General features: G+C 51.3%; 1 protein-coding gene across 4 annotated transcripts; it reads left to right on the forward strand.

Annotated features, from left to right (window-relative positions):
- Window positions 1–4,743: 4,743 nt before the first annotated feature.
- On the forward strand, window positions 4,744–25,411 carry fgfr4 (fibroblast growth factor receptor 4). 4 transcript variants are annotated; one of them, XM_064349656.1, is made up of 21 exons: window positions 4,833–4,849; window positions 5,353–6,049; window positions 7,847–8,080; window positions 11,228–11,409; window positions 13,158–13,296; window positions 14,720–14,977; window positions 15,225–15,320; window positions 16,111–16,277; window positions 16,621–16,744; window positions 17,479–17,669; window positions 18,197–18,335; window positions 18,689–18,882; window positions 18,979–19,124; window positions 19,249–19,370; window positions 19,490–19,600; window positions 19,905–20,095; window positions 20,942–21,064; window positions 21,678–21,748; window positions 22,299–22,436; window positions 22,684–22,789; window positions 23,314–25,411. In XM_064349656.1, exons 3-21 carry the CDS (start codon window positions 7,987–7,989, stop codon window positions 23,473–23,475), a joined length of 2,754 nt encoding a protein of 917 aa, XP_064205726.1. In that variant the 5' UTR covers window positions 4,833–4,849; window positions 5,353–6,049; window positions 7,847–7,986; the 3' UTR covers window positions 23,476–25,411. The 4 variants fall into 4 exon arrangements, with proteins under 4 accessions (XP_064205729.1, XP_064205726.1, XP_064205725.1 ...); XM_064349659.1 differs by lacking the exon at window positions 5,353–6,049 and having other exon boundaries at window positions 4,744–4,849; XM_064349655.1 differs by lacking the exon at window positions 4,833–4,849 and having other exon boundaries at window positions 4,856–6,049.
- Window positions 25,412–25,787: the final 376 nt, after the last annotated feature.

The following is a 25,787-nucleotide window of genomic DNA, read 5'->3' on the forward strand; positions in this document are numbered from 1 at the left end:
GAGACAATAATTTACATTAAAATTTAAACACTCCAAGATGGCCATTTATGCAAAGTCTGTGATAAGGAGGGTGTTCTCAGGACAAAGACAGAATGTGCTCTTATCTGTATCTCATGCAAATGCGATGCTCCTTAGGCCAGGAGTAAACACAGCCACACCGTGAGAGAAAATGCCGGATTGCTTCACTGTGATTTTATTCTCAGACCCGATCCATTACCCTTCCGCTGCTACGATGCATTCTACTGATGTTAAAGACAGATTGTTGCCACAACAAGGAGCAACAACGACCTATCTCTCTAATTAAAACATTTTGTCATGAAAGGGCACCGGTCTTTAGCCACACCTCCTGGAGGATAGTTAAAATAATGCGGACTTGAACATTCCAGTGCTGATGTCACAATCACTACCGGTGGAATTCTAGAAACCTTCAACTTCCAAAATGAAAAAAAGAACTACACTTTAAACAGTTAAAATACATGCAGCTCGCTTTAACCACTGATTGGAGAAAAAGTCAGAAGACTTTTGAAATACGAATTCCAAACTCTTTCCAGGGAGCTCAGCAGGACCGACACCCAACGTGTTAATTTGGTGCTATATTCATCACTGTGAGGTGAAAACAGTACAGAATGACTGAGGAGTTTAAAAGCCATCAAAGGGTTAATGTGAGTATTTTAACCCCCAAAACCGTCCCCCATAAGCACACGAGCGTTGGATGCCGGGAGTCGCTTTGCGTGTCACATGCACTGGCGTGGCAGGTAAAGGTAGCCCAGGTGATAATGGGACACCTGGAGTCTCGCCAAGACTTTTAGCACAAACCTGACTCATCATACACAGAATAAATGCGCAAGTCTCCAGACCGCACTGGGCTGTTTGTCACATTCAATTTATTATCATGACAAAGGAGTGCGTTGCTACAGCTGGCACTGCAATCGCAGCCAGCCAATCGGATTGGGAGGAAGCATTCGCGCAGGTCTTATCTTTATATGACTTCCATTTCACCTCCTTTATTTGTGTACTTTGACTTTCACTAAACATGCAGTAAAATGTGACCTTTGACCAGCACTAAACCACCTCTCCGACAGAGTAAATCAGGGCAAAGAGCTGCAGCCGCTGTGGAGACCGAATCAGACTCTCTCCCCCATGACCTTCAGACACACAGAACCCTAACACTGTGGAGACTGAATCAGACTCTCTCCCCCATGACCTTCAGACACACAGAACCCTAACACTGTGGAGACTGAATCAGACTCTCTCCCCCATGTCCTTCAGACACACAGAACCCTAACACTGTGGAGTCTGAATTACTCTCTCCCCCATGTCCTTCAGACACACAGAACCCTAACGCTCTGGAATTAGACTCTCTCCCCCATGTCCTTCAGACACACAGAACCCCAACACTGTGGAGACTGAATCAGACTCTCTCCCCCATGACCTTCAGACACACAGAACCCCAACACTGTGGAGACTGAATCAGACTCTCTCCCCCATGTCCTTCAGACACACAGAACCCCAACGCTGTGGAGACTGACTCTCTCCCCCATGTCCTTCAGACACACAGAACCCTAACACTGTGGAGACTGAATCAGACTCTCTCCCCCATGTCCTTCAGACACACAGAGCCCTAACACTGTGGAGACTAAATCAGACTCTCTCCCCATGTCCTTCAGACCCACAGAACCCCAACGCTGTGGTAAATGTTGCGTGGAACAGTCGGCAGTGCCTGCAACACAAAGCAGTCCGCTCTTCCATCATGAGCTGATTTTGTGTTGATACTATTAGTTTTCTGGCTCAAAGACTCAAAGAATAGCGAAATAATACCTATACCTGATTAAGCCAGCAAGGCTCTTTGGGGGGGGTAGGGGGGCTTAGGGAAAGACACACGGAGCTGCAGATAATAGGCTTTAATGGGGCATTCACATTCAGCTGCCTCACACAGAAAAAAGGGGGGGGGGGTGCACAGGGATTTGGGAGCGAGGCTGATTGGGGGGGCGTTGTTGGTCCGGTCCTGCTCTAATGCAGCCGGTGAGCTGGGCTGAGGGCGATTGTGGGGAAAGTCTCCTATTGTTCTGCGGAATGCCAGGATTTTAAGGAGGCTAAACATGAGAGAGCGAGAGAGAGAAGGTGAAAGAGAGAGCGGGGGTAGAATAGAGAGAGATAGAGAGGAGAGAGGGCAAGGGGCGAGAGAGAGAGAGGGCGAGGGGTGAGACACAGAGAGAAAGAGAGATAGAGGAGGCTTTATTTGAGGGTTTAGCGAGCTCGTATCACAGCGCTTCAGCAGGCTGTCTCCCGGAGCGCTGGCACAGCGGGCATCAGGCCACAGACGGGCATCTGGGCACAGCAGGGATCAGCCCAGAGAGCCGCCTCTGTGAGTATATCCAGCCAGCCTCTGTGTGGTAATACCAGCCCAGCCTCTGGTGAGTATATACCAGCCCCAGCCTTGTGTGAGTATATACCAGCCCCAGCCTCTTGGGTATCCACCCACCTTGTGGGATTACGCCAGCTCGTGAGAATACCACCCAGCCTCGTGTGCGTATATACCAGCCCACTAGTGTATATACCAGCAGCCTGGGGCTACTCTGTGTGCACAGCTGAGTATATACCAGCCCCAGCCTCTGTGTGAGTATATACCAGCCCCAGCCTCTGTGTGAGTATATACCAGCCCCAGCCTCTGTGTGAGTATATACCAGCCCCAGCCTCTGTGTGAGTATATACCAGCCCCAGCCTCTGTGTGAGTATATACCAGCCCCAGCCTCTGTGTGAGTATATACCAGCCCAGCCTCTGTGTGAGTATATACCAGCCCCAGCCTCTGTGTGACGTATATACCAGCCCCAGCCTCTGTTGAAGTATATACCAGCCAACCAGCCTTGAGTGAGTATATACCAGCAGCCATCAGCTCTCTGTGTGAGTATATACCACCCTAGCCTCTAGATGAGTATATCACAGCCCTGCCTCTGGTGTATATACCAGCCTCGGTTTAGCTCTGTGTGATAAAATATGTTTCCAGCCACATTTTCTGTATCAGAGTATAAAACCATTGGCTTAATATATGGTAGAGGAGGTTGATTTATGTATTCAAACAGTCAATATAATATATTTTCTTATATAATTATATTTTCAAAAATATGTTTCAAACACATTCTTCAGCTCATGTTCAACACATCCTCAAAAACAGCCAGTAGAACTGTTAACCCTGAATTTCTACTACTTATTATTTGGTATGAAAATACCATACCTTTTCAGTCGCACATCAAAATGTCTGTGGTTCTATTGTGAATAGTAAAAAATTATTTCATAAAAAGACACAGAACTTCTATATTACACTTGTCCTCTTGGGGAATGGGTATAAACAAATTCACCATAGAAATTCAGTGTCATAGACTGCACTTGAAGCAGTGCTATAGTGAGAAAGGCTTTCCTGAATGGATGTGTGTCTGCCTTTGATCTGCTTGAACAGAAAGAGGACTTTGCATTTCCTGTGCAGTGTTGGGATTGTTCACCATACGCTGGTATAATACAGAGCAAGAGAGGGAGTGTGTGTGTGTGTGTGTGTGTGTGTGAGAGAGAGAGTGCGTGTGTGTGTGTGCGAGTGACTGAGTGTGAGTGTGTGTGTGTGTGTTGGATGGGGGCCATATTCTGACACCATTGTGTCTAATGAGAACATGAAAGATATTCCCCTCTCAAGCAGAAAATTGTTGGCAGAGTGTGGGGCCCTGGCTCATGTGAGAGCTGGGGGGGGTGTGAGGGGGGGCTGTGTGTGTGGGGGGGGGGGGCGTGAGCGCTGAGCGCCGCGGAGGCTGGTGATGAATGAGAGGAGCGACGCTCGTTTCAAACACAATCCCCTCTCAGATCCGTCTCCCCAGCACTCCAGCAGCCCGCTCACCTCCTCACCCAAACTCAATTTATCACCGCACCTGCGCGGCCTCCCCCGGCCGGCCCTCTCCCCCCGCTCAGCGCCTTTCATGCTGAAGTGCGGGGCGAGACACGGCTCAGGTCGGATTTAGCTGTTATTCACCCCCCCCCCCCCCCCCCCGCACCCCCCTCCCCCCGACCCCTGCCTATGCTGAAGCAGAGACAGAGGATGAACTATGGCTCAGTTTTTCCTTTACACCTCTACTGAGTGAAAATAATAACCCCAGAGTGTTTGGCAGTGTAATAATATAGGTGACAATGTTCTGGCCATATATTAATAAACATGGCAATGTCCATGATAAGGTATCATAGGCAAACACAAGCACGCACACAAGCACGCCCCCCTTCTCACTACACTGTATTAAGGGTAACTTAAAATTAATTCCAATAATGCTGAGTGAATGTGGCCTCAAGTTATTTAGCCGTGGTAACGGTTTTCAAATGTTCTCAGAGCTAATGGTCTAAAGCTGCCATTGCTGCTATTTACTGAAATGCGATATGTAATTAGTCTTACCATTTAAATTTCTTATATAATACACATGATATTTTGAAATGAATTGTCAACCAACTAGTACCTACAGCTTTTTTTCGCCGGGTTTTCTTGACGCAGCGCATATATTTTATTTCATTGCTAGTTAATATCCTAGGTCAAGACAAAAGCACACGTAGGCTCCCCTTTTAAAAGTAGCCACTATTTCATGAATGAATTAAGCAAAGCTGCTGTTTTGATTGTATATGGCCGCAACTAAGGGGATTACTTAACCGCCAGTTCAATTACAATGATGTAATTAAGAGACGGCAATTCACAGCTATTCAGCGCAGACAGCGAGTACTTTGCAATTACGTGCGTTTCCAGAAGATACGCCTCCTTTACTCTCTTTACTCTTTACTTCGCTTCGTTTCGTCACGAAGACCCAGTAAACAGACCCACATTCTATGGTAAAAAGAAAACGTGAAACGTTTCACCCAAAAACAAACCGATAAAGATATCACTTATATTTAAAAGGAGCAAACAGCGTGCCGTAAGCACGGAAATTCAAATTTAATTAAGAGAAATCCTGAAGGTACATGGGGATGCATGCAAGCTGCTGCATACAGGCAATGTATCTCAGGTTGTCGGTCGCTACTTATTTCATAATGTTTTTTTTTTAAAGTGAATTTAGCTATGTTAACGCGATTTGTACAACCGAAAAAGGTGAACACAATTGTAAATGGGCTCCTTGAACAAAATGTAAAGAAGGAAATAAGTTCTAGAAACCGTCGATAATTTGTAAGTGAATGGAGCCCGTTGTGCGGGGAAGATTTTGGTTTATATTTGTGACTGGGGGCTGCCTCTGAGGGATTATTTTAGGGGGGGTGGGGGTTACAGAATGCTACGTCCTCCTCCCCCCCTTCGCCCTCTCTCCCGTTTTAGTCCATTGTTGTGACTCTCGCGCACACAGAGCCCCGAGACGGACCGGCAGTAGGACGCTCGGAGCAGCTCTGCCGCGTAACTGGAGAGTTGCTAATTGAGATTTCGGCTGGATGGCTTGTGAATGCTTTAAGTTCTCCGGGACGAACCATTAGCGAGCAGACCAAGAGGGAGAGAGAGAGCAAGAGGAGTGATCGGAACAGAGCAAACAACTGACATCTGTTCCATTGTCAGCGCTGCTACGGCTACGTTATTTCTACACGCCGTAGACTGGAGCATCACACGGACTCACACCTTGCACTGGAGATGTTTTTTCACTTTTTTCTCGAAAAACACGAAAATGTTTTCTTTCAAAGCACTTTCGTTTCAGGCACAGAAAAAACCGCTACAATACCCTGTGGTAATTCTCTTCAAATGGATTTAGCACTTCGTTCCTTGTGAATCAACTTTACAGCAGTCTTGGCTACGAGAACCTAATCAAGAAGGTTGAATTGGACTTTGAGCGGCGTTCCAAGGATCGGACTCCCTGCTCGTCTTGCGGGCATTGTTTCTGTTTTTAATGGATTTATAGTTTTATCCGAACATATTTACCCTCCAATCGGGAAGGCCAGAGGATCACCAAAGATCATTTTGGGGCGAATAACTGGAGATAAGCCCTAAATGGGGATTCCGATTTTGCGTTACCTTGGCGAGAATTAGGAAGCCTATCATCGACAGCAGAAGAAAGGGTAACTAAACATATTTCCTTCATTTTAAATTTATCTGTTGAGTGCAGTGTGTAGTGCTGGATTTACCGGGTAATATTACGAAATTATATAGTTAGAAATTATAATTTTATTTAACGTTTTCTGAGCAATAATGACTGTTTAGTATCTTCGCAAAGCTGACAATGTAGCCTATGCCGGTTTTCGGGAGTTTTTATTTTTTGAGAAACCGTTATAATATAATTCATATAATTATGAGTGTCAATTAAATCATGGTGTTATTGGTCATTTTACATAGGTTATGGTCAATTCGCGTTTGTTTTACAGTTGTTTCAATCAAAATTCACAGACACGACGGCAAAGCTGCTTTTATTTGACTTTGCAGGTCACGTTTTATTTAATTTTCAGGCTAATTCCTCAGTTTCGTTCGTAACGACGTTACCCCACGAGTTTCATTGTACTGATCCTTGTGTTTATATAGATGCAATATATTTTATAGAACCGCGTTTGCTTCCAACAAGGCAGAAGATAGATAGTTAGGACGTTTCCCACCCTGACTGATCAATCTGACAAAATTGTAAGACCCATAGACGCTTTTGTGATGTTTGTGCTCGTGTTAAAATTTAACCAAACAATTTGTTGGAATGTAACAGGGCGGAGGGCTGGCCTGTGATTTGTGGTTAATGTATTGTAACGGCCTTGGGGTGTCATTGTTAAAATTCACGCATGGGTCAGGTTAAAGTATAATTAAATTAAACATTTTTTTCCGAAAAAAGTGGATAAAAGGTGTATTTTACACTGGCCATTTGGCGTGTAGAGTTCAGGTATTGATGTGATGTACACAAATCCACTTCTGACCCTTAATACTTAATAAAAATTCCAATCAAAGTGTTTATGGATAGCGTTGTAACGATACGCTTTGCATGCTTAAAACATGACTTCAGTAGCCTATTTTAAAGACTGTTTAAAAGCGAAACAACATTTTATTTTAAGAATGCGTACGGAAGACGACACTGCCGTCGTTGAACGTTGAAAAACGCGCATCCTGGATGCCTTGCACATGTGAAACGGTGGTTAACTGTCGGTATTGTCTGCATAGTTGGATTAGTTTCATTTAATTGTTCGTAGAAAGGAGGATAGCTCCGTTTTTAATCGTGTTTATCAGCCCAAAGGCATTTCAAATGATAAGAAAATTAGGTTAAATTAATTTCAGTAAACAGTGGTTCAGGAATCCAAATTAAAACACAAGCTGATCTTTCATAGGATATGAAGACTATACTAATTTGATTATCAATACTATATGATGAACTTAAAAAATATTACATTGCAACGTTTTTAAGAGCACTCTCTCAGTGACTAACTTTTAGATGACAGAGTTATTTCTCCAGGATCTGCGACGCTCCGCGCGACACTTATCACCGCGCGCCTCGGGCGTCCCAGCTGGATTCACGTGCTTCCTTTGTAACCGTCCGTTATTCAGAGAGCACACCTTCTATTCACCAGAAACAGCCGCGATAGCCGCACATTCATGCCCGAGAGACAGAGAGAGAGATGCCCTGATAACGCAGGCCTGTATAGTTCGCTCCAGGAGGGCACATACTCTGTAGAAAGACGTGAAAAAGAGCTTTGCGATTAAATTAAAGCTTTCAAGAATCCATTGTTTATAAGTGTCCGTTTTATATCTGACATGCATTGGAAAAAATATGTCCTGAATATTTTTCTTGCAGCCTTGCCAAGATATATTTAGTACATGGTGGGTGAAGTGTGAAATCTGTATGTGATTAACGTTTTTTTTTTTGTTTTGTTTTCTTTCTCTTGTAGGTTACGAGCCACAGGGGTGTAAACCGAGCTTGCCAATGCTAGGAGACGACATCTGAGGTTTAGTGAACACTGAAGGAGTCTCCTTCCCTCCCTCCCCCCTCTCCCTGTACTACAAGGCCTGCACTCACCACGTCTGCAAGATGATCACCTCCTGCCAGCTTTCTGTCCTTATCTTGTGCCTGGTGCATGGTGTCCTGTCCAAATCGGTCCTGAAGGAAGAGAGCAGAATCAAAGGTTGGTTCCATTTAAGTTCCTGTAACTTTTTGGCTTTTGTTTATCCATTTCCCCTAAGAAATCTACCTCAAATGACTCCCTGAAAACAAGAGAGTTTATCCCTTCAAGAAAACCATCTCATATGCCTTACAGTCTGGTTTAAGTTCTTTAAGTTTTTATTATACGTCCAACCCGCTTTATATTGAGTGAGTCAGATGTGGTACGGCCTGAATTAGGTGTCCTTAAATAACACTGCTACTGGGGCATTTGTTTGGTTTATTTGAGTCCTCAAATATACAAGGAAAGACGGCTGAAATTGTGGAATGTTCTCCTGGGGCACCAAGTCTAAGAAAAGAGGTTTAGCTGAGGCCCCATCCTCATGGTCCTAGCTAGCTAGTACAGATGTGTTATAGCATATCACTGGTACAGGTATATCACTGGTACAGATGTATTATAGCATATCACTGGTACAGGTATATCACTGGTACAGATGTATTATAGCATATCACTGGTACAGATGTATCACTGGTACAGATGTATTATAGCATATCACTGGTACAGCTATATCAGTGGTGCAGGTATTAGTGCGTCATTGACCTGCGTTTGGGTGGCAGTTGCGATGGCTGTGATTGTGACCTCGAGTGTGTAGTCATGTGATTGTGTGACCCTGAGTGCAGAGTCGTGATTGTGTGACCCCGAGTGTGTAGTCATGTGATTGTGTGTGACCCTGAGTGTGCAGTCATGTGACTGTGTGACCCTGTGGGAGCTGGATGTGCTGCAGTGCGTTTCTCTGCCTGTGTTTGTGGTTCTGTTAGCAGTGGTGTTCCTCTCTGCCAGAGCGCTCAGGGACGGAAGTGTAAATCTGTCTGGCCTGGTGCCAGTGAGGGGGTGCGTGCGGGGGGGGGGGGGGGGGTCTTCCATTGATACTTCACAAACGCACCCCTGTCCTCCTTTATTACCTGCCAGAGAGCCATTCATTCAGAGTTAAGTGCTGTGATGACGTGAGCGGAGCTGGAGACCGCCGTCTTGCTAACGGGCTGCTAGCGAGGACCCGGCTTCCGCTGACGCTTCTGATAAAGGAGCCCCCAGTCCCCGAGCCCCAGTCCCCGAGCCCCAGTCCCCCAGTCCCCGAGCCCCAGTCTCTGAGCCCCCAGCCTCCCAGCCCCCCAGTCCCCGAGCCCCAGCCCCAGCCCCCCAGTCCCCGAGCCCCAGCCCCCCAGTCCCCGAGCCCAGTCTCTGAGCCCCCAGTCTCCCAGTCCCCCAGTCCCCATCCCCAGCCTCCCAGCCCCCCAGCCCCAGTCCCCCATCCCCAGCCTCCCAGTCCCAGTCCCCCAGCCCCCAGTCCCCAGTCTCCAGCCTCAGCCTCCCAGCCCCCCAGTCCCCGAGCCCCAGTCTCTGAGCCCCCAGTCCCCCAGCCTCCCAGCCCCCGTCTCCCTGTTTCCCACACGCAGAAGAGCGGTGGTTTTTACCGGTTTTATTGGTGAAGTGTCGGAAACGGGCCGAGCGCTGAAACAGAGCCGCGCGGGCGCTCTCCTTCCCGCCGCAGACAGGCGCTGTTTACCCAGCGGCGTCGCCACGGCGCCCGCGACTGGCCGGCGGACAACGGGAGCTGTGTGAGGGGCGGAGGTGGCCCCCGGGGGCCCCCAGGGGACCCCCAGAGGAGCGGTTCGTTATGAGACCCTGCCTCTGATCCTCCTACAAACTGGGGGGGGGGTGGAGGGGGACCCCGACACTGCCCCAGAGGACGTTAGGCTCCTGTAATGGCAGTAATAACTCATGGCGCACACCGCCTCGGAAAGTTCCAGTTCATGGGGGGGGGGGGAAGAAAACAAGCAGCGGCCGTGACCCCCAGCGTTCCGCCCTGGGGAGGGAGCCCGGGGTCGACCCGCGAGGCGCGGCCAGCGGCACGCGGCGGTTTGGCGGCGGCGACACGTAGCCCACGGCGCCGGCCGGGCTCGTTTACCACGGCAACGGCGGGGCGACTCTCTCTCGCGCGCGGCGGCCTGGAACCTGGCGGTCTGAAAGAACCCGTCTGTCTCGCCTGAGAGATCAGGTTCACGGCTGACGTGGTCGCCTCGCTGAAACCTTAATTGGCTAATTAGCGCTTTGTGTAATAATCCCAGCCGCTGAGGTATACCGTGAGGTAACAAAGGCTTTTTTGTTACGGTTTTAGAGGTAAACTGGCAGATTAGGAGCGCAGGACTCTGCTCCAGCCTGTTGGTAAACGTGCGGAACTTAGTCAGCAGTTCTCAAAGTAACAAACACCCTTCAGCGTCTGAGGACACCTCCCATTTTTAGGCCTTCAAATGATCAGGGATGGGACGGTATTTTTTGAATATAGATATTTGTCTGTTTTCTCGCGCTGCAGATCAAACCCGTTTTCCTTCCGGTTTATTCTCGATTCGCAGCGAGACTTCGCACTTTCCCTAGAGGTCAGGGAGAGGTCAGGGCCCAGGCCGCAGCCTGACGAGTTCATCCGTGTGTTCCTGCAGCAGATGGGCTTCTTGGCTCGGCTCGCGGTGTGTGAACGGAGGCGGGGCTGGAGGTGGAGAGAGCGGGGAGAAGCTGGGTTTGGGGTACCCCGACACCCTGATACCCCAGAACCTGGTGCTGCAGGAAAGAGAGCACACTTGTGCCCCCCCCCCCCACGCTCTCAGCAGGGCTGTTTGTGTGCCGGTATTGGGGGGGTCGGGGCAGTCTTTAACGCTAGCGTGCTCTGTAAGCACAGATGCCCTGTAGGGTGTGGGGTGTGGTGGGATAAAGGGGTCTGTCTGTGGGTACTCATCCACCCCAAAACTGATTATCTCTTCCCCCCAAATGTGTTCTGTCAATCAAAATCAAACACTGAGAGTGATTTTTATTTGTTTTTATTTTATTTGGTTTTTTTTTCTTCTGCGGGGGGAGAACAGATCGGCCTTTGACAAAAAGATTTGCAGGAAGCAATTAGAGAGGAAATGGGCCTGGAATTGCAGCATTTTCTTGCTTCGCGGCGAGGCGTGTGTGTGTGTGAGAAGCGATTGTTAGCATTGGACGCGCTAACCAGGTTTTATCACGGCGTTTAATCAGAGCCTTGAGAGGCAGAACACAGGCTTTTGGCCAAAAGCTGAGAGAGTGAAACTGAGCCCTGTCTGTGCTCCCCCCCCCCCCCCCCCCCCCCCCCCTCTCCAGTGCACAGACCTCCACGCCCCCTCCTCCAGCCGGGGTACCCCGAGAACGTGACGGCGCAGGCGGGGGGGCAGGTGAGGCTGCAGTGTAAGGCCCACAGGCCCGCCTCCACGCGCATCCAGTGGTTCAAACTGGACGGGGGCCAACGGGGTGCCGACGGCCAGCCAATCCTCCGGGCTCTGACGGTGAGTGACAGCCCCTCCAACCTATCGGAGATCTGCTCTGTGTGCCGCTCTTCGAAGACCCCTCTCAGGGCTCCAGGTGATACCGGGGAAGTGCAGTGCAGGTTATAATGGAGAGGCACACTTTAAAATGGAGGGAAACTGCGATCACATGATTAATTTGATTCTAAGGGAATGAAAAGGCTCTTTAACAGAAGCCGCGTTTCCACCAAAATTACCCGGAACTTTCAGTCCCAGGAACTACTTTACCAGGAACTAAAAGGTTCCTTCAGCCAATGGTTGTCTGCGTTTCCACCGGGGTCTAAAGTACCGCGAAGATTAGGCAAATTAGCCCACTGACTTTGTCGTCGGTCCATCTGTCATATGATTTCTTCTGTAACGCCATACTACCACCGAAGTAGCCTACATTATTTTCTAATAACCGGGACAGCCCGAAGGGGTTTATTCCACTTATATACAACGGGTTACCAACAATGACTATATATGGTTACTTTTGTATTTATTGATTTTCATATATCCTCTCAAACACATTCATTAACAGCAGAAAACATGCACACGTTGTAAACAATTTGCTGTTTTATTACTTTCTCGTCGTCAATTCCATATAGGCTAATCGCAAAATGACAAGAATAGAACGAAAACTCGGACTTGCGTGAAAATGTAAATTAGTAGTGGTACAGCCACCGTTTGCTTTCCTTCGAAGTTACTGCTAGCCGAGCAGCGAAGTGTGCCCTCCAGATGCGAACCATGCACCATAAATGAGTCCATAGTCTTCCTGGTCTTTTCGTGGAATTGAAAAATGGCAGTAAAATTGAGTAAAATTACGGCAGTCTGAAAAAGCTAAAGGGAAGATTACTAGAATTAACCTGTTATTTTACCCGGATAAAAAGTGCGGAAGGTGATTTCCAGTTTGCTTGTACTGTATCACCAATGTTAATTATGCAGAACTACCGCATACCTCACATAACTGTATCAAACGTTTTGAGTCAATTACAACGGGCTAACAAAGAAAATCCGTAAGAAAATATTCAGCAACCGAATTAATCCGTTTGAATGTTTTGGTAGCCTACGTAATATGCTGTCCCACCACGAATGCTTAGCATTTTATAAACGAATACTAAAGCAAGAAAAGAACAGAAGAGCACACGTTATAATTCCAAGACGTTGACAGGCTATAACCAAAAGTAGGCTACTGCGCCGCATAACATACAAGTTTGATTTGAAGTTATTATGAAAATAAATTGGTTTGCGCTGCATATTTTCAAACATGGCGGGTAATGGCGGAAAATAAATACAACACAAATGCTACGAGTACTCGACCAATCAGAAATGTTCAGCGCTGCAAGCTCCACCCAAAAGGTTCCTGTACTTTCGGAAAGTACTACCCCCCGAGCAGGAACGTTTTGGGGGGTAAAACAAAGCCCCCAGAACTAAATTTAGACCCTAGTTCCTGCGGTGGAAACGCACTGAGTTCCTCAAAAGGTTCCTAGTTCCGGGGTATAGTTCCTGCGGTGGAAACGCGGCTAGAGATTCAGTTATAAACAGAAGGTGATAGTTCTTTAGTGCTACTGTTTCTGCTCCCTTCAGTGCTGGTGAGTGTTGTTAGTGAGTGTTATTGGTCAGTGTTGTTAGTGAGTGTTGTTTTTCAATGTTGATGTATGTGTTAGTGAGAGTTGTTGGTCAGTATTGGTGAGTTCTGTTATTCAGCATTAATGAGTGTTGATGGTGAGTGTTGTTCTCTGGTTTTTCAGCCACTTCTCAGCAACGTCTCCAAAGTCAACGTTCTGTCTCTCGCCAACGTCACCGCAGAGGATGCTGGGGAGTACGTCTGCAGGGCGCAGAGCGCAGGGCTGCAGTCTGCGCAGTCCGCCTGGCTGCACGTCCTACCAGGTACGCCGTCCCCTTCCAGTCCGCCGTGCCTGACGTACCTGCAGCAGGTACGCCGTACTGTTCCAAGAGCAGGCCTTACAGTCCGCCGTGCCTGACGTACCTGCAGCAGGTACCAGAGCTGGGGCCAGCCCAGGCACTTCAGCCAGTCTGAGTTCATTCACTGAAAAATCCTCATGCAGCATCATTAGCACTTTACATGGAATTAAATAAACTGTCTGAATTAAAATGTAATCGACTCCAACAGTGCCAGGCACTTATTTATATTTTAGCACTCTATCATATTCTTGATTCTTTTAATGTTCCTTAACCCGTTTTAAAAATGAACGGGGCTCAGTGATAGCCCACTGCCCCCCCGCCCCCCCGTCCTGTACGCAGGGCTGCCCTGCAGTGTCTAAACACTGCCCCCCCCCCTCGTCCGGTACGCAGGGCTGCCCCGCGGTGTCTAAACCCTGCCCCACCCCCGTCCGGTACGCAGGGCTGCCCCGCGGTGTCTAAACCCTGCCCCACCCCCGTCCGGTACGCAGGGCTGCCCCGCGGTGTCTAAACCCTGCCCCACCCCCGTCCGGTACGCAGGGCTGCCCTGCGGTGTCTAAACCCTGCCCCACCCCCGTCCGGTACGCAGGGCTGCCCCGCGGTGTCTAAACCCTGCCCCCCCCGCCGCCCCGTCCAGTACGCAGGGCTGCCCTGCGGTGTCTAAACACTGCCCCCCCCCCCCGTCCGGTACGCAGGGCTGCCCTGCGGTGTCTAAACCCTGCAAACGGCCCTTTTGTGTTCAGCCCTGCTGATTGTTTGAGTGACGCACACGCTGACTGGTCACGCCCGCGTGTGTGATCAGAGAGTTCACAGCTCCGTTCTCCTTCTCCGCAGAGAGGCCCCCTCCCCCTCCCCTCCCCCTCCCCCGAACCCGGGACCGGACGCGGCCAGCCAACGTCCTGCCGGTAAGCCCGCCGTGAAAGGGGTAGCGGAAGTGATTTGGGAATGGGGGGGGGGGGGAGGGGCATGTTTGGGACGGGCGGTGATCTCGGGCTGGGTGGAGGGGGGGGTGGGGGGGGGGGGGGGGGTCGCTCGCCTGCCTGGGCTCAGTTAGTCAGCCCCCCCTCCCCCCCGCGGCAGTGGAGCCCCAGGTCTGTCACGCTATGACATGTTCATTACCGGCCTGTCAGTCTGAGCGAGCTGCTCGCTCACGGTTCCAGAATGATCCACACAGACAGGACAGCAGGGGGTGGGGGGGGGCCAGGCCTTCATCACCATGGAAACTGCTCCTTTGTGTGATGTAAAAAGAACGAAGGCAGGAGTTTTGGGGGGGGAGTTAGGCAGTCAGGCTCTGTTTTGCGTGTATAGGAGCAGGGCTGTAAGATGAGCAGGTTTTGGGGGGCGGGGGTAAGACAGCCAGGCTCAGTTTTTGGGGTTTGTTCCCGGACAGACGAGGACCAGGGGGAGGACGCGGTGGAGCACCTGCTGCTGGAGCCGGGGGACGTCCTGAAGCTGCGCTGTGACACAAACCGCCCTGGCGCCATCCACTGGTACAAAGGGGAACTGCGGGTCACCCACAGCGCCCGCATACAGATCCGCTCCAGCGTCATGGAGATCACCGACGTGACGTACGAGGACTCGGGCCTGTACGTCTGCGTCCTGAGGGGCACCAGGGAGCCTCTGAGGAACTTCTCCATCACTGTGGCAGGTAATGACATCACTGCGGCCTGTAGTGACATCACTGCAGCTGGTAATGACATCACTGCGGCCTGTAGTGACATCACTGCAGCTGGTAATGACATCACTGTGGCTTGTAGTGAAATCACTGCAGCTGGACATCCTTAGTCATGGTATAAAATAAAATAATCTGTCCATATGTGTGTGTGGATGTGTGTAAATAGACAGATAGTATGTGAAATGTTCCTTAAATTTAATGAAAGGGTTTCATGTTGCAGATTCACTGGGATCAGGTGATGAGGATGATGATGAAGACAACGGGTTGGATGACACTTCAACTGAAATGGAGAACGACCAGGTCTACTTCACCAGAGGTGAGTCATGGTGCTGTAACTGTACGGTAATCATGAGACATTCTGACTGATTATAATGTGTTATAATGTGTTATAGTGAGTGTAAAGGGTAATGTTCCCTGGGTGATGTGTGTGCAGTGTGATGTCAGTGTGTGTTATAGTGTGTGTAAAGGGCTAATGTTCCCTGGGTGATGTGTGTGCAGTGTGATGTCAGTGTGTGTTATAGTGTGTGTAAAGGGTAATGTTCCCTGGGTGATGTGTGTGCAGTGTGTGTTATAGTGTGTGTAAAGGGTAATGTTCCCTGGGTGATGTGTGTGCTGTGTGATGTCAGTGTGTGTTATAGTGAGTGTAAAGGGTAATGTTCCCTGGGTGATGTGTGTGCAGTGTGATGTCAGTGTGTGTTATAGTGTGTGTAAAGGGTAATGTTCCCTGGGTGATGTGTGTGCTGTGTGATGTCAGTGTGTGTTATAGTGAGTGTAAAGGGTAATGTTCCCTGGGTGATGTGTGTGCAGTGTGATGTCAGTGTGTGTTATAGTGAGTGTAAAGGGTAATGTTCCCTGGGTGATGTGTGTGCAGTGTGATGTCAGTGTGTGTTATAGTGTGTGTAAAGGGGTAATGTTCCCTGGGTGATGTGTGTGCAGTGTGTGTTATAGTGTGTGTAAAGGGTAATGTTCCCTGGGTGATGTGTGTGCTGTGTGATGTCAGTGTGTGTTATAGTGAGTGTAAAGGGTAATGTTCCCTGGGTGATGTGTGTGCAGTGTGTAATCTGCTCGGTGAGGCTCACGCCCCCCCCCCCCCCCCGGTGTTTCAGGGCCGTACTGGACACACACGCAGCGCATGGAGAAGAAGCTCTACGCCGTTCCCGCCGGCAACACCGTGAAGTTCCGCTGTCCCGCCATGGGCGCCCCGCTGCCCGCCATCCGCTGGCTGAAGAACGGGCGGGAGTTCCGCGGGGAGCACCGGATCGGGGGCATCAAGGTAGGGGGGACGGGTGTGGGGGGGCGGGGGGGCAGGGGGGCGGGTGTGGCCCCGTGTCTCCCCACCTGGAGCTTTTGTGAGCGCTCGCGTCTGTCAGCAGGAACATTACGCAGCTAGCAGCCAACGGGCCGCTGGGCTTCCGGCCCCATTCTCTTTACAGGCCTGTTAGTGCAGGGCGCTGTCAGCCGCCCGCTTTGTGTCACAGAGACAATAAAAGAGCTGCCCGAGGAAGAAGCCTGCCTTATGCACGTCTTCATTTCCATGACAACTCACAAACATGCAGTGGATTGGTTGGCGGGTGTGCGGTAACTAACCTGCGCTGCTGTTGTTGTTGTTTCTGCAGCTCCGGCACCAGCACTGGAGCCTGGTGATGGAGAGCGTGGTGCCGTCGGACCGGGGGAACTACACCTGCGTGGTGGAGAACAAGTACGGCTCCATCGCCCACAGCTACCTGCTGGACGTGCTGGGTAAGAGGCCGCCGTGCGCCGCGCGCCTCTAACCGCTAGCGTCTGACCTCCGACCTCTCCCCCCCCGCCGCTTTCCTGCTTTCCCGCCGTCTCTCCAAAATGGGAAAAGAGGGATGAAAGGGAACGCGGGCCGCCTGGCTGTGCCGTCAGGGAGCAGGAATTCCGCCCCAGTGTCTGCTGGGATATTTAGGATCGGCTCGGGGGATTGGGCAGTAAACACGGGCGCAGTGGGGGGTGGGAGTTGGGGGGGGGGGGGTGCCTGGTCCTGGCGTCAGCTTGGACGGGACGGGCCCGGGACGGGGTACGCTGACCTGTGACTGTCCTGTTTGTTATGGTGTCCCGTCTGGGGTCAGCAGGCTGTCTCTGAGCACAAGAGAGCGTGCTCCAAAAGAAATAAACCCCCCCAACTTCAAAGAGCCTCTCTGTGTGGGTCGGGCCATGCCCCCCCTTCCCCCTCGGAGCCAGTCTGTGAGCAGTGTGGGGATTTTGGGGAGCATGTGGAGGGGTGGGTGGGGAGTGCAGCTTATCTGGCCTTTAGCTGCAGATTACACTGAGATCACTGCTCATAATGAACCTGATTCTGTTGTACTTTTCTGTGGTGATTATTGTTATGAATAAGTTCCTGCTGCAGTGAAGGCTGGGTTATCTGTGAGTGTAAGAGTGAACAGCGAGCAGATGCTGTTTGTGCTGCTTTAGGACAGGGGGGCTAATCTTCCCCCCCCTCTCGGTTTCAGAGCGCTCCCCGCACCGGCCCATCCTGCAGGCGGGCCTTCCTGCCAACGCCACGGCGGTGGTGGGGGGGGACGTGCAGTTCTTCTGCAAGGTGTACAGCGACGCGCAGCCGCACATCCAGTGGCTCAAGCACATCGAGAAGAACGGCAGCCGCTTCGGGCCCGACGGCATCCCCTACGTCCAGATCCTGAAGGTACGCTGCGCGTTTCCCACAGTTTCCGTATTCCAACTTCCTGTCTATGGCGGTAAAGGCTTCTCTGGCTTTGAGCTGCAGTGATTTGGCGGTAAAGGCTCAGAGCTGCAGTGATTTGGCGGTAAAGGCTCAGAGCTGCAGTGATTTGGCGGTAAAGGCTCAGAGCTGCAGTGATTTGGCGGTAAAGGCTCAGAGCTCCAGTGATTTGGCGGTAAAGGCTCAGAGCTCCAGTGATTTGGCGGTAAAGGCTTCTCTGGCTTTGAGCTCCAGTGATTTGGCGGTAAAGGCTTCTCTGGCTTTGAGCTCCAGTGATTTGGCGGTAAAGGCTTCTCTGGCTTTGAGCTCCAGTGATTTGGCGGTAAAGGCTTCTCTGGCTTTGAGCTCCAGTGATTTGGCGGTAAAGGCTTCTCTGGCTTTGAGCTCCAGTGATTTGGCGGTAAAGGCTCAGAGGTCCAGAGATTTGGCGGTAAAGGCTCAGAGCTGCAGGTATTGGCTGTTAACGCTGCTCTGTCTTTGTTCGTCCGCAGACCGGCAGCCTGAACATGTCGGAGGTGGAGGTCCTGTACCTGACCAACGTCTCCATGGGGGACGCGGGAGAGTACACCTGCCTGGCTGGGAACTCCATCGGATTCTCCTATCAGTCCGCCTGGCTCACCGTCCTGTCAGGTAGGCTTGGGCTGGGTCATGCTGCTGGGTCATGCTGCTGGGTCATGCTGCTGGGTCATGCTGCTGGGTCATGCTGCTGGGTCGCGCTGCTGGGTCGCGCTGCCGGGTCATGCTGCCGGGTCACGCTGCTGGGTCGTGCTGCTGGGTCGTGCTGCTGGGTCGTGCTGCTGGGTCGTGCTGCTGGGTCATGCTGCTGGGTCACTCTGCTGGACCACGCTGCTGGGTCGTGCTGCTGGGTCATGCTGCTGGGTTGCGCTGCTGGGTTGTATTTATGAAGGGGGCAGATGTCTTTATCTGGGTTTAGTGTGACTGTAATCGAACCACGTTCCTGTTTCTGCTGGTTGGTCTTGCAGAGGAGGAAGTGGCGGAGGAAGTGGATCTGATGGAGACCAAGTACACGGACATCATCATCTACGCGTCGGGGCTGGTGGCGCTGGTCATGGCGGTGGTGATCGTGGTCCTGTGCCGCATGCAGGCCAGCGGCAGCCGCGAGGCCTTCGACGTTCTCCCCGTGCAGAAGCTGTCCAAGTTCCCCCTGCGCAGACAGGTACGCGCCCAGCCCCGCCCCCTCTCAGCTGAGACGCTCCTCCTCCTGGGAGAGCCTCCTGGTCTGACCGCGCTGTGTGCTACTCCCCCCCTGCAGTACTCCGTGGAGTCGGACTCCTCGGGGAAGTCCAGCGCCTCCCTCATGCGGGTGGCCCGCCTCTCCTCCAGCTGCTCCCCCATGCTGGCCGGGGTGCTGGAGTTCGATCTGCCCTACGACCCCGACTGGGAGTTCCCCAGGGAGAAGTGAGTACCCCAAAACAAGCACCTGCACCCCCCCGTCCCACGCAGTCCCCAAACAAGTATCTGCACCCCCGTTCCACGCAGTCCACCCCCACAGTGTTGTGACCCCCCTTCTCCTGTGCCCTAGTTTGACCCTTGGGAAGCCGCTCGGGGAAGGCTGTTTCGGTCAGGTGGTGAGAGCAGAGGCTTATGGGATACAGAAGGACAGCGCTGAGCAGGTCTCCACGGTGGCAGTGAAGATGCTGAAAGGTAAGGGAGAGAAAGAGGTCTTTAGAGCAGCCCCTCAGCCAGGTAAAAGGCTTAAATGTCAATGCCCCCTGCCCTGTGCCAGCCTGACTAAATTAACCCCCCCATGCCCCCCCCCACAGACGACGCCACGGACAAAGACCTGGCCGACCTCATCTCTGAGATGGAGCTCATGAAGCTGATGGACAAACACAAGAACATCATCAACCTCCTGGGCGTGTGCACACAGAACGGTGAGCTCCTGTCCACCTCGCGCTGTCCATTTACCTGTGAGCTTGCCCCCCCCTTCCCCCCCCACCCCCCCCGGCACAGAGCGTGAGCTCTGTCCACTCGCGCTGTCCATTTACCTGTGAGCTTGCCCCCCCCCCTCCACCCGGCACAGGCGTGTGAGTAAGCTGATCACCTACCCCCCCCCCTCGGTGTGTGAGTTACTCTGACCCCCCCCCTCAGTGTGAGTCACTCTGATCCCCAGGCCGCGTACGTGCTCCCCCCTGCCCCCCTCGATGGTGAGTAACTCTGACCGCCCCCTCCCCTCAGGGCCGCTCTATGTGCTGGTGGAGTTCGCTTCCAAAGGCAGCCTGCGGGAGTACCTTCGCGCCCGCCGCCCCCCCGGCATGGACTACACCTTCGACGTGACCAAGGTGCCCGAGGAGCAGCTCACCTTCAAGGACCTGCTGTCCTGCGCCTACCAGGTGGCACGGGGCATGGAGTACCTGGCCTCCAGACGGGTGAGCAGCGCCACCGCCGCCACGCCCGCCGAATTCACCACTAAGAGCGCAGCCATCTGGAACCGCTCTGTCACCCGCCACAAACAAAACCAAAGCATCCTTAATGACATCCACTCCAACTGCCATCCTTAATGACATCCACTCCAACTGCCATCCTTAATGACATCCACTCCAACTGCCATCCTTAATGACATCCACTCCAACTGCCATCCTTACTGACATCCACTCCAACTGCCATCCTTAATGACATCCACTCCAACTGCCATCCTTACTGACATCCACTCCAACTGCCATCCTTAATGACATCCACTCCAATGCCATCCTTAATGACATCCACTCCAACTGCCATCCTTAACTGACATCCACTCCAACTGGCCATCCTTACTGCACCATCACTCCAACTGCCATCCTTACGGACATCCACTCCAACTGCCATCCTTAATGTCATCCACTCCAACTGCCATCCTTAATGACATCCACTCCAACTGCCAAAAAAATCCCTAGCCAAATCTATATAATCTATGTATATTTAATTAATTTCAAAAATGCCCTTTTTTTGTCTGACTCGGACTGTATCCTGCATTTAAAATGGCGGAGTAATGAATTTAATTTCCTGTCTGTGAGCCTGTTTATGGCTGTGCGGCCAGACGGCCGAGCTCACTGCAGATGAGCACAGTCCGTAAAGTGAGCGGACCGAACACATGGACAGATACTGAGGACAACGGCCCTAACCCCTAACCCTGCTCCTAACGTCTGGGCCTTTCATCCCCCTTAGAGCTGACTCTGAAAGGCACCTGAGGTCAGTATTTTGACTTGACAAACTTTGTTTTATTCTTTGTTTGACAGTGCATCCACAGAGATCTGGCGGCGCGGAATGTTCTGGTGACGGAAGACAACGTGATGAAGATCGCTGACTTCGGCCTGGCGCGGGGGGTCCACCAGATCGACTACTACAAGAAAACCACCAACGTGAGTGACGGCCGCTGGCCTCTCTCTCTCTCTCTCTCTCTCTCTCTCTGGCGGTAAGGAGCCGAGCCACAGGTCTCTCTCTCTCTCTCTCTCTCTCTGGCGGTAAGGAGCAGAACTGCAGGTCTCTCTCTCTCTCTGGCGGTAAGGAGCAGAACCGCAGGTCTCTCTCTCTCTCTCTCTCTCTCTCTCTCTCTGGCGGTAAGGAGCCGAGCCACAGGTCTCTCTCTCTCTCTCTCTCTCTCTGGCGGTAAGGAGCCGAGCCACAGGTCTCTCTCTCCCTCTCTCTCTCTCTCTGGCGGTAAGGAGCAGGGCCGTGCGAGGCCCAGTCCTGCAGCTGGTCCTGTTAGCGGGTCCCGCTCAGCGTAAACAGCGCTGTGTTTTACATTCCGCTCTGCGTCCCCAGTGGGGGCTGTTTGCTGATTTAATGTTTTTAAAGACAGATGTTAACGTGCCCCCCCCCTGACTGACAGGCTGGCTAATGGGACATAATTGGGATCTGGGGAGGGGGGGGGGGGGTGAGCGGGTGGGGTATGAGGGGATCAGAAGGAGGGCGGTCCAGCCCCGTCGGCATGGTAACGCGCTGACCACTCACAGCGCTGCCTTGTGATTGCAGGGCCGGCTTCCTGTGAAGTGGATGGCGCCGGAGGCCTTGTTCGACAGAGTCTACACGCACCAGAGCGACGTGTAAGTCCCGCCCCTCGCCCCGCCGTGCCTCAGTCAGCTGACCCTCCGCGCAGCTTCCTTCAGTCCTGCAAATCAGGGCCCGTAGCTGCTAGCCTGCTAGCCCCACAGAGAGCCCAGCTGCGGCCTGGTGTGAAAGGACTCCAGACACACACGTCTGCACATACACATCATTCAGAGCGCCGTATTAACAGGCTGAGCGTACCGAGCTCACACAGGACAGAGTGTAGCGGTATCAGAGCTCACACAGGACAGAGTCCAGCGGTATCAGAGCTCACACAGGACAGAGTTTAGCGGTATCAGAGCTCACACAGGACAGAGTGTAGCGGTATCAGAGCTCACACAGGACAGAGTGTAGCGGTAATTTCAGTGAGCTCACACAGGACAGAGTGTAGCGGTATCAGAGCTCACACAGGACAGAGTGTAGCGGTATCAGAGCTCACACAGGACAGAGTCCAGCGGTATCACAGCTCACACCGGACAGAGCGTAGGGCTGTATGGCTGCATTGTGCTGCCCCCCCCAGGGACTCACGCCTGGCTCGTGTTCCCACAGGTGGTCTTTCGGGGTCCTGATGTGGGAGATTTTCACTCTGGGGGGGTCGCCGTACCCCGGGATCCCGGTGGAGGAGCTCTTCAAGCTGCTGAAGGAGGGGCATCGCATGGACAAGCCCTCCAACTGCACACATGAGCTGTGAGTTCCTTTACCCCGTGCGGTTCTGACCGTGTTTGTGCGGTTCTGACCGTGTTTGTGCGGTTCTGACCGTGTTTGTGAGACCCTGACTGTGTTTGTGTGATGCTGACCGGGTTTGTGCGGTTCTGACCGTGTTTGTGAGGCCCTGACCGTGTTTGTGTGATGCTGACCGGGTTTGTGCGGTTCTGGCCGTGTTTGTGCGGTTCTGACCGTGTTTGTGCAGTGCTGACTGTGTTTCTCCCTGCAGGTACATGAAGATGAGGGAGTGCTGGCTGGCTGTGCCGACCCAGAGGCCCACCTTCAAACAGCTGGTGGAGGAGCTGGACAGAGTGCTGCTGGCCGTCTCAGACGAGGTGAGTCTCTCATTGGCTGTCTCAGATGGGGGGGGAGGGGAGTCTCTCTTTGGCTGCCTGCCTGCCAATCATAGGGACACCATGGCAACATGCACTCAAACCCTGTCAATCAATCAATACATCAGCCAATCGAGCACATTTATTATTATTGTTTTGATTTGTTCATTACAATTGTGAAAGACGTCACATTTTCTTTCATAGAAAATTGCAAAAACCTAGAAGATGAGGTCTGGAACACTTGACTTTTGAAAAGCCTAAATAAAAAGGTTGCAGGTTTAGCCCCAGGAGAAGCTCAGTGTGTACAGCAGAGTAACACAAACAGCAGATCAGAAACAAAGGAAGGCCTATCAGTGAATGTGTTTGTTAGTGCCAGGGACTGTTCAGTGGGCAGACAGATGGCTTTGGGTGTCCTGTGGGAGACCGTGGGGGGAGCGGGGGGGGTGGCTAAACCCTGCCATGACCGGGGGGAAGGGGGTGATTTTGGCAGCACTTTAAACTCCTGTTTTTGTGTTTTTCCCCCCCAGTACCTGGACCTGTCCACGCCGTTCGAGCAGTACTCCCCGTCCTGCGAGGACTCCTCCAGCTCCTGCTCCTCGGACAACGACTCGGTCTTTACCCACGATGCCACCTCCACCGACCCCTGTCTCCTCGGCTACCACGACGTACACTCCAGGATGAAGACCTGAAATCCGCGCGGGACTCAAGATGGAGGTCACCAGGAGCCGCTGGCCTGGGGCATTATACGGGGGAGGGGGGGGGGTGAGGTGGGGGGGGAGTTTGCTTTAAAAAATACGCGCATGAAAAAAAGCGGTACGGACCATGTTGGTTCTGGCCCTGATCCTAAGAACGACATGTCGACGCTCGGCACTGCAAACCCCGGCCGGTCCAGCAGCTGCCTGTGCCTTCAGGTTCTTCTCAATGAGGCCACACTCAGCTGTTTGGGCTCTGTTGCCATGGGGATGGACAGCCAATGGGCCTCAAGTACAAACTTTTTCTGAACAAATAGAGCAGCACCAGATCTGGTACAATGTAGAACCAGTATTGAAAGATGAAAAGAGAAAATATATTTTGTTATAAAAAATAAAAAAAAGTGATGACATTGTGAAATATAAATATATATATAAGATTATTTTACAATCTGGTATTTAAAAATTGTCTTAAATCTCAGGATCTCTTGTATTAAGTTGCTATAATGGCGGTAAAGTGCCTGAATTTTCCGATTTCCTGTGAATATATTAAATATTAAAATATTTCTATGTACATATCACAAAGAGAAAAAAAGGCAGTTAGCTTTTATAAATTATTTTTAATGGTATGAGATGAATTGTTGGGGTGAGAAATAATGTAATTCTGACCACATGTCATTGTACTGGAAGTAATATTCTTTAACTATGCATTTAATAATAATAAAATAATTATGAATTGCATTTATATAGCGCCTTTCAATGCATCTGAAAGCGCTTTACAGTGTGAGACCGGTCACTCACCTCAACAACCACCAGTGTTTAGAAAACGCTCAAATATTTACCGTTCAGTCCTTTTATTTGTCTGCCGAAAGGAATTGGACCCCATTATCACCCCAGCAGCCAGCTGTGAGGGCCGCTGTGGCCACAGCCTTATGGTACTAATTGTTATGTACGAAAAACATTCTGTAAGAACAATCTGTTCTGACGGCCCGCCCCAAAAAGAGGGGCGCGATTCACGGGGGGGCCCCTTTGGAGCCTCTACAGTCAGTCCTGCCGGGGCAGGAAAGGCCTTTTCTCAGCGAGCCCCCTGATTAATTGATTTAAAATAGGACCCCCCCCTATTGTTTCCCGTTATCTTTTGACCAGCGCAGATTGTGTGGTGGGCGCACACTGAGCCTGTGGCTCTAGTGGGTGTGGCTGTGGGGCTAGGCTAGGCCCTGTGTGCTAATGGAGTGGCCTTATTATGCTAATATGCTAACGCCTCCTGCTGCCCCCTTTCGTTTAACATACAAATGCTAATGCTAATAAGGCCCTTTTGGGCCAAACTCTCAAAAAATGTCCTTGGGGGGGAATGGAGAGCTGCCCTCACCCCCTACATCAGATAAGGGTCCAGTGTCGTCCCAAATGAATTTAGCAAAGCTTTGCAATCTGTCTGTCACGGTCCCCTCGTTTGTCCTCCTGACGTAGTCCAGGAAACCAACGAAATTCGGTCTGTGGACGGCCCGTGAAAATTTCAGCCTCTTCTGTAGGATGGCGCCCGTGTAGACGAGGCCTAAGCAGCTATTTTAATGTGCCAATCATTCTGCTGACTCGCCCCCCCCCCTTCTCTATGGCAGCTACACCAGTAAATACCCCACAGCTGAACACCACACCAGCTCCAGGACCTCAGTCCCTGAAATGCCTTTCAGATATCCCAGTAATTACCATAGCATTCCGGAGCAATTCAGGGTTTTGTGTGACGTAACCAACATGTATTTTCTATTCGAAACCCATCAGTACGACAAAATCGGGTTTATTCCATTTCTGCTACCATTGTAACAATCACAATGTTCTTAAACTTGTTTTTGAGACTTCTCAAGAGAATTATTTTAGAAATATCTAATTTATTTGTTTATTGTTTGGTTTTTATATGAAATAAAGTATAATTTAAAATACATTTTCTTTGCTCCTGTTGTTTTCAGTGGTATCACCGTCACCACGAGCTCTGGTTTTTCTCTGATGTGCTTTAGGATGATTTGTGGGGTGCTGAAATGTGTCCCCGATGATGTACACTGAGGGGTCCGTCAGCCACACTCTCAGTTTCAAACAGACAGAAACAGGAGGTTGTAAAAGCCAAAAAAAGAAGGAAGAAAAAAGCGAGAAATCTGTTTCCAAGCGTCTGGCGTTTGATCTCCTGAGTGACGTGGCAGCTGAGCAGAGGACTGCGTTTCCATTGCCGCCATTAAAGCACCACACACACGTGGGCGTGGTGTGCTCAGCGATCACATGGTACACACACATCTGGGTGCGGTGTGCTCCTCTCTCACGCGTTA

This window comes from Anguilla rostrata, chromosome 9 (genome assembly GCF_018555375.3).
Source record: "Anguilla rostrata isolate EN2019 chromosome 9, ASM1855537v3, whole genome shotgun sequence".
In the NCBI taxonomy this organism is placed as follows: domain Eukaryota; kingdom Metazoa; phylum Chordata; class Actinopteri; order Anguilliformes; family Anguillidae; genus Anguilla; species Anguilla rostrata.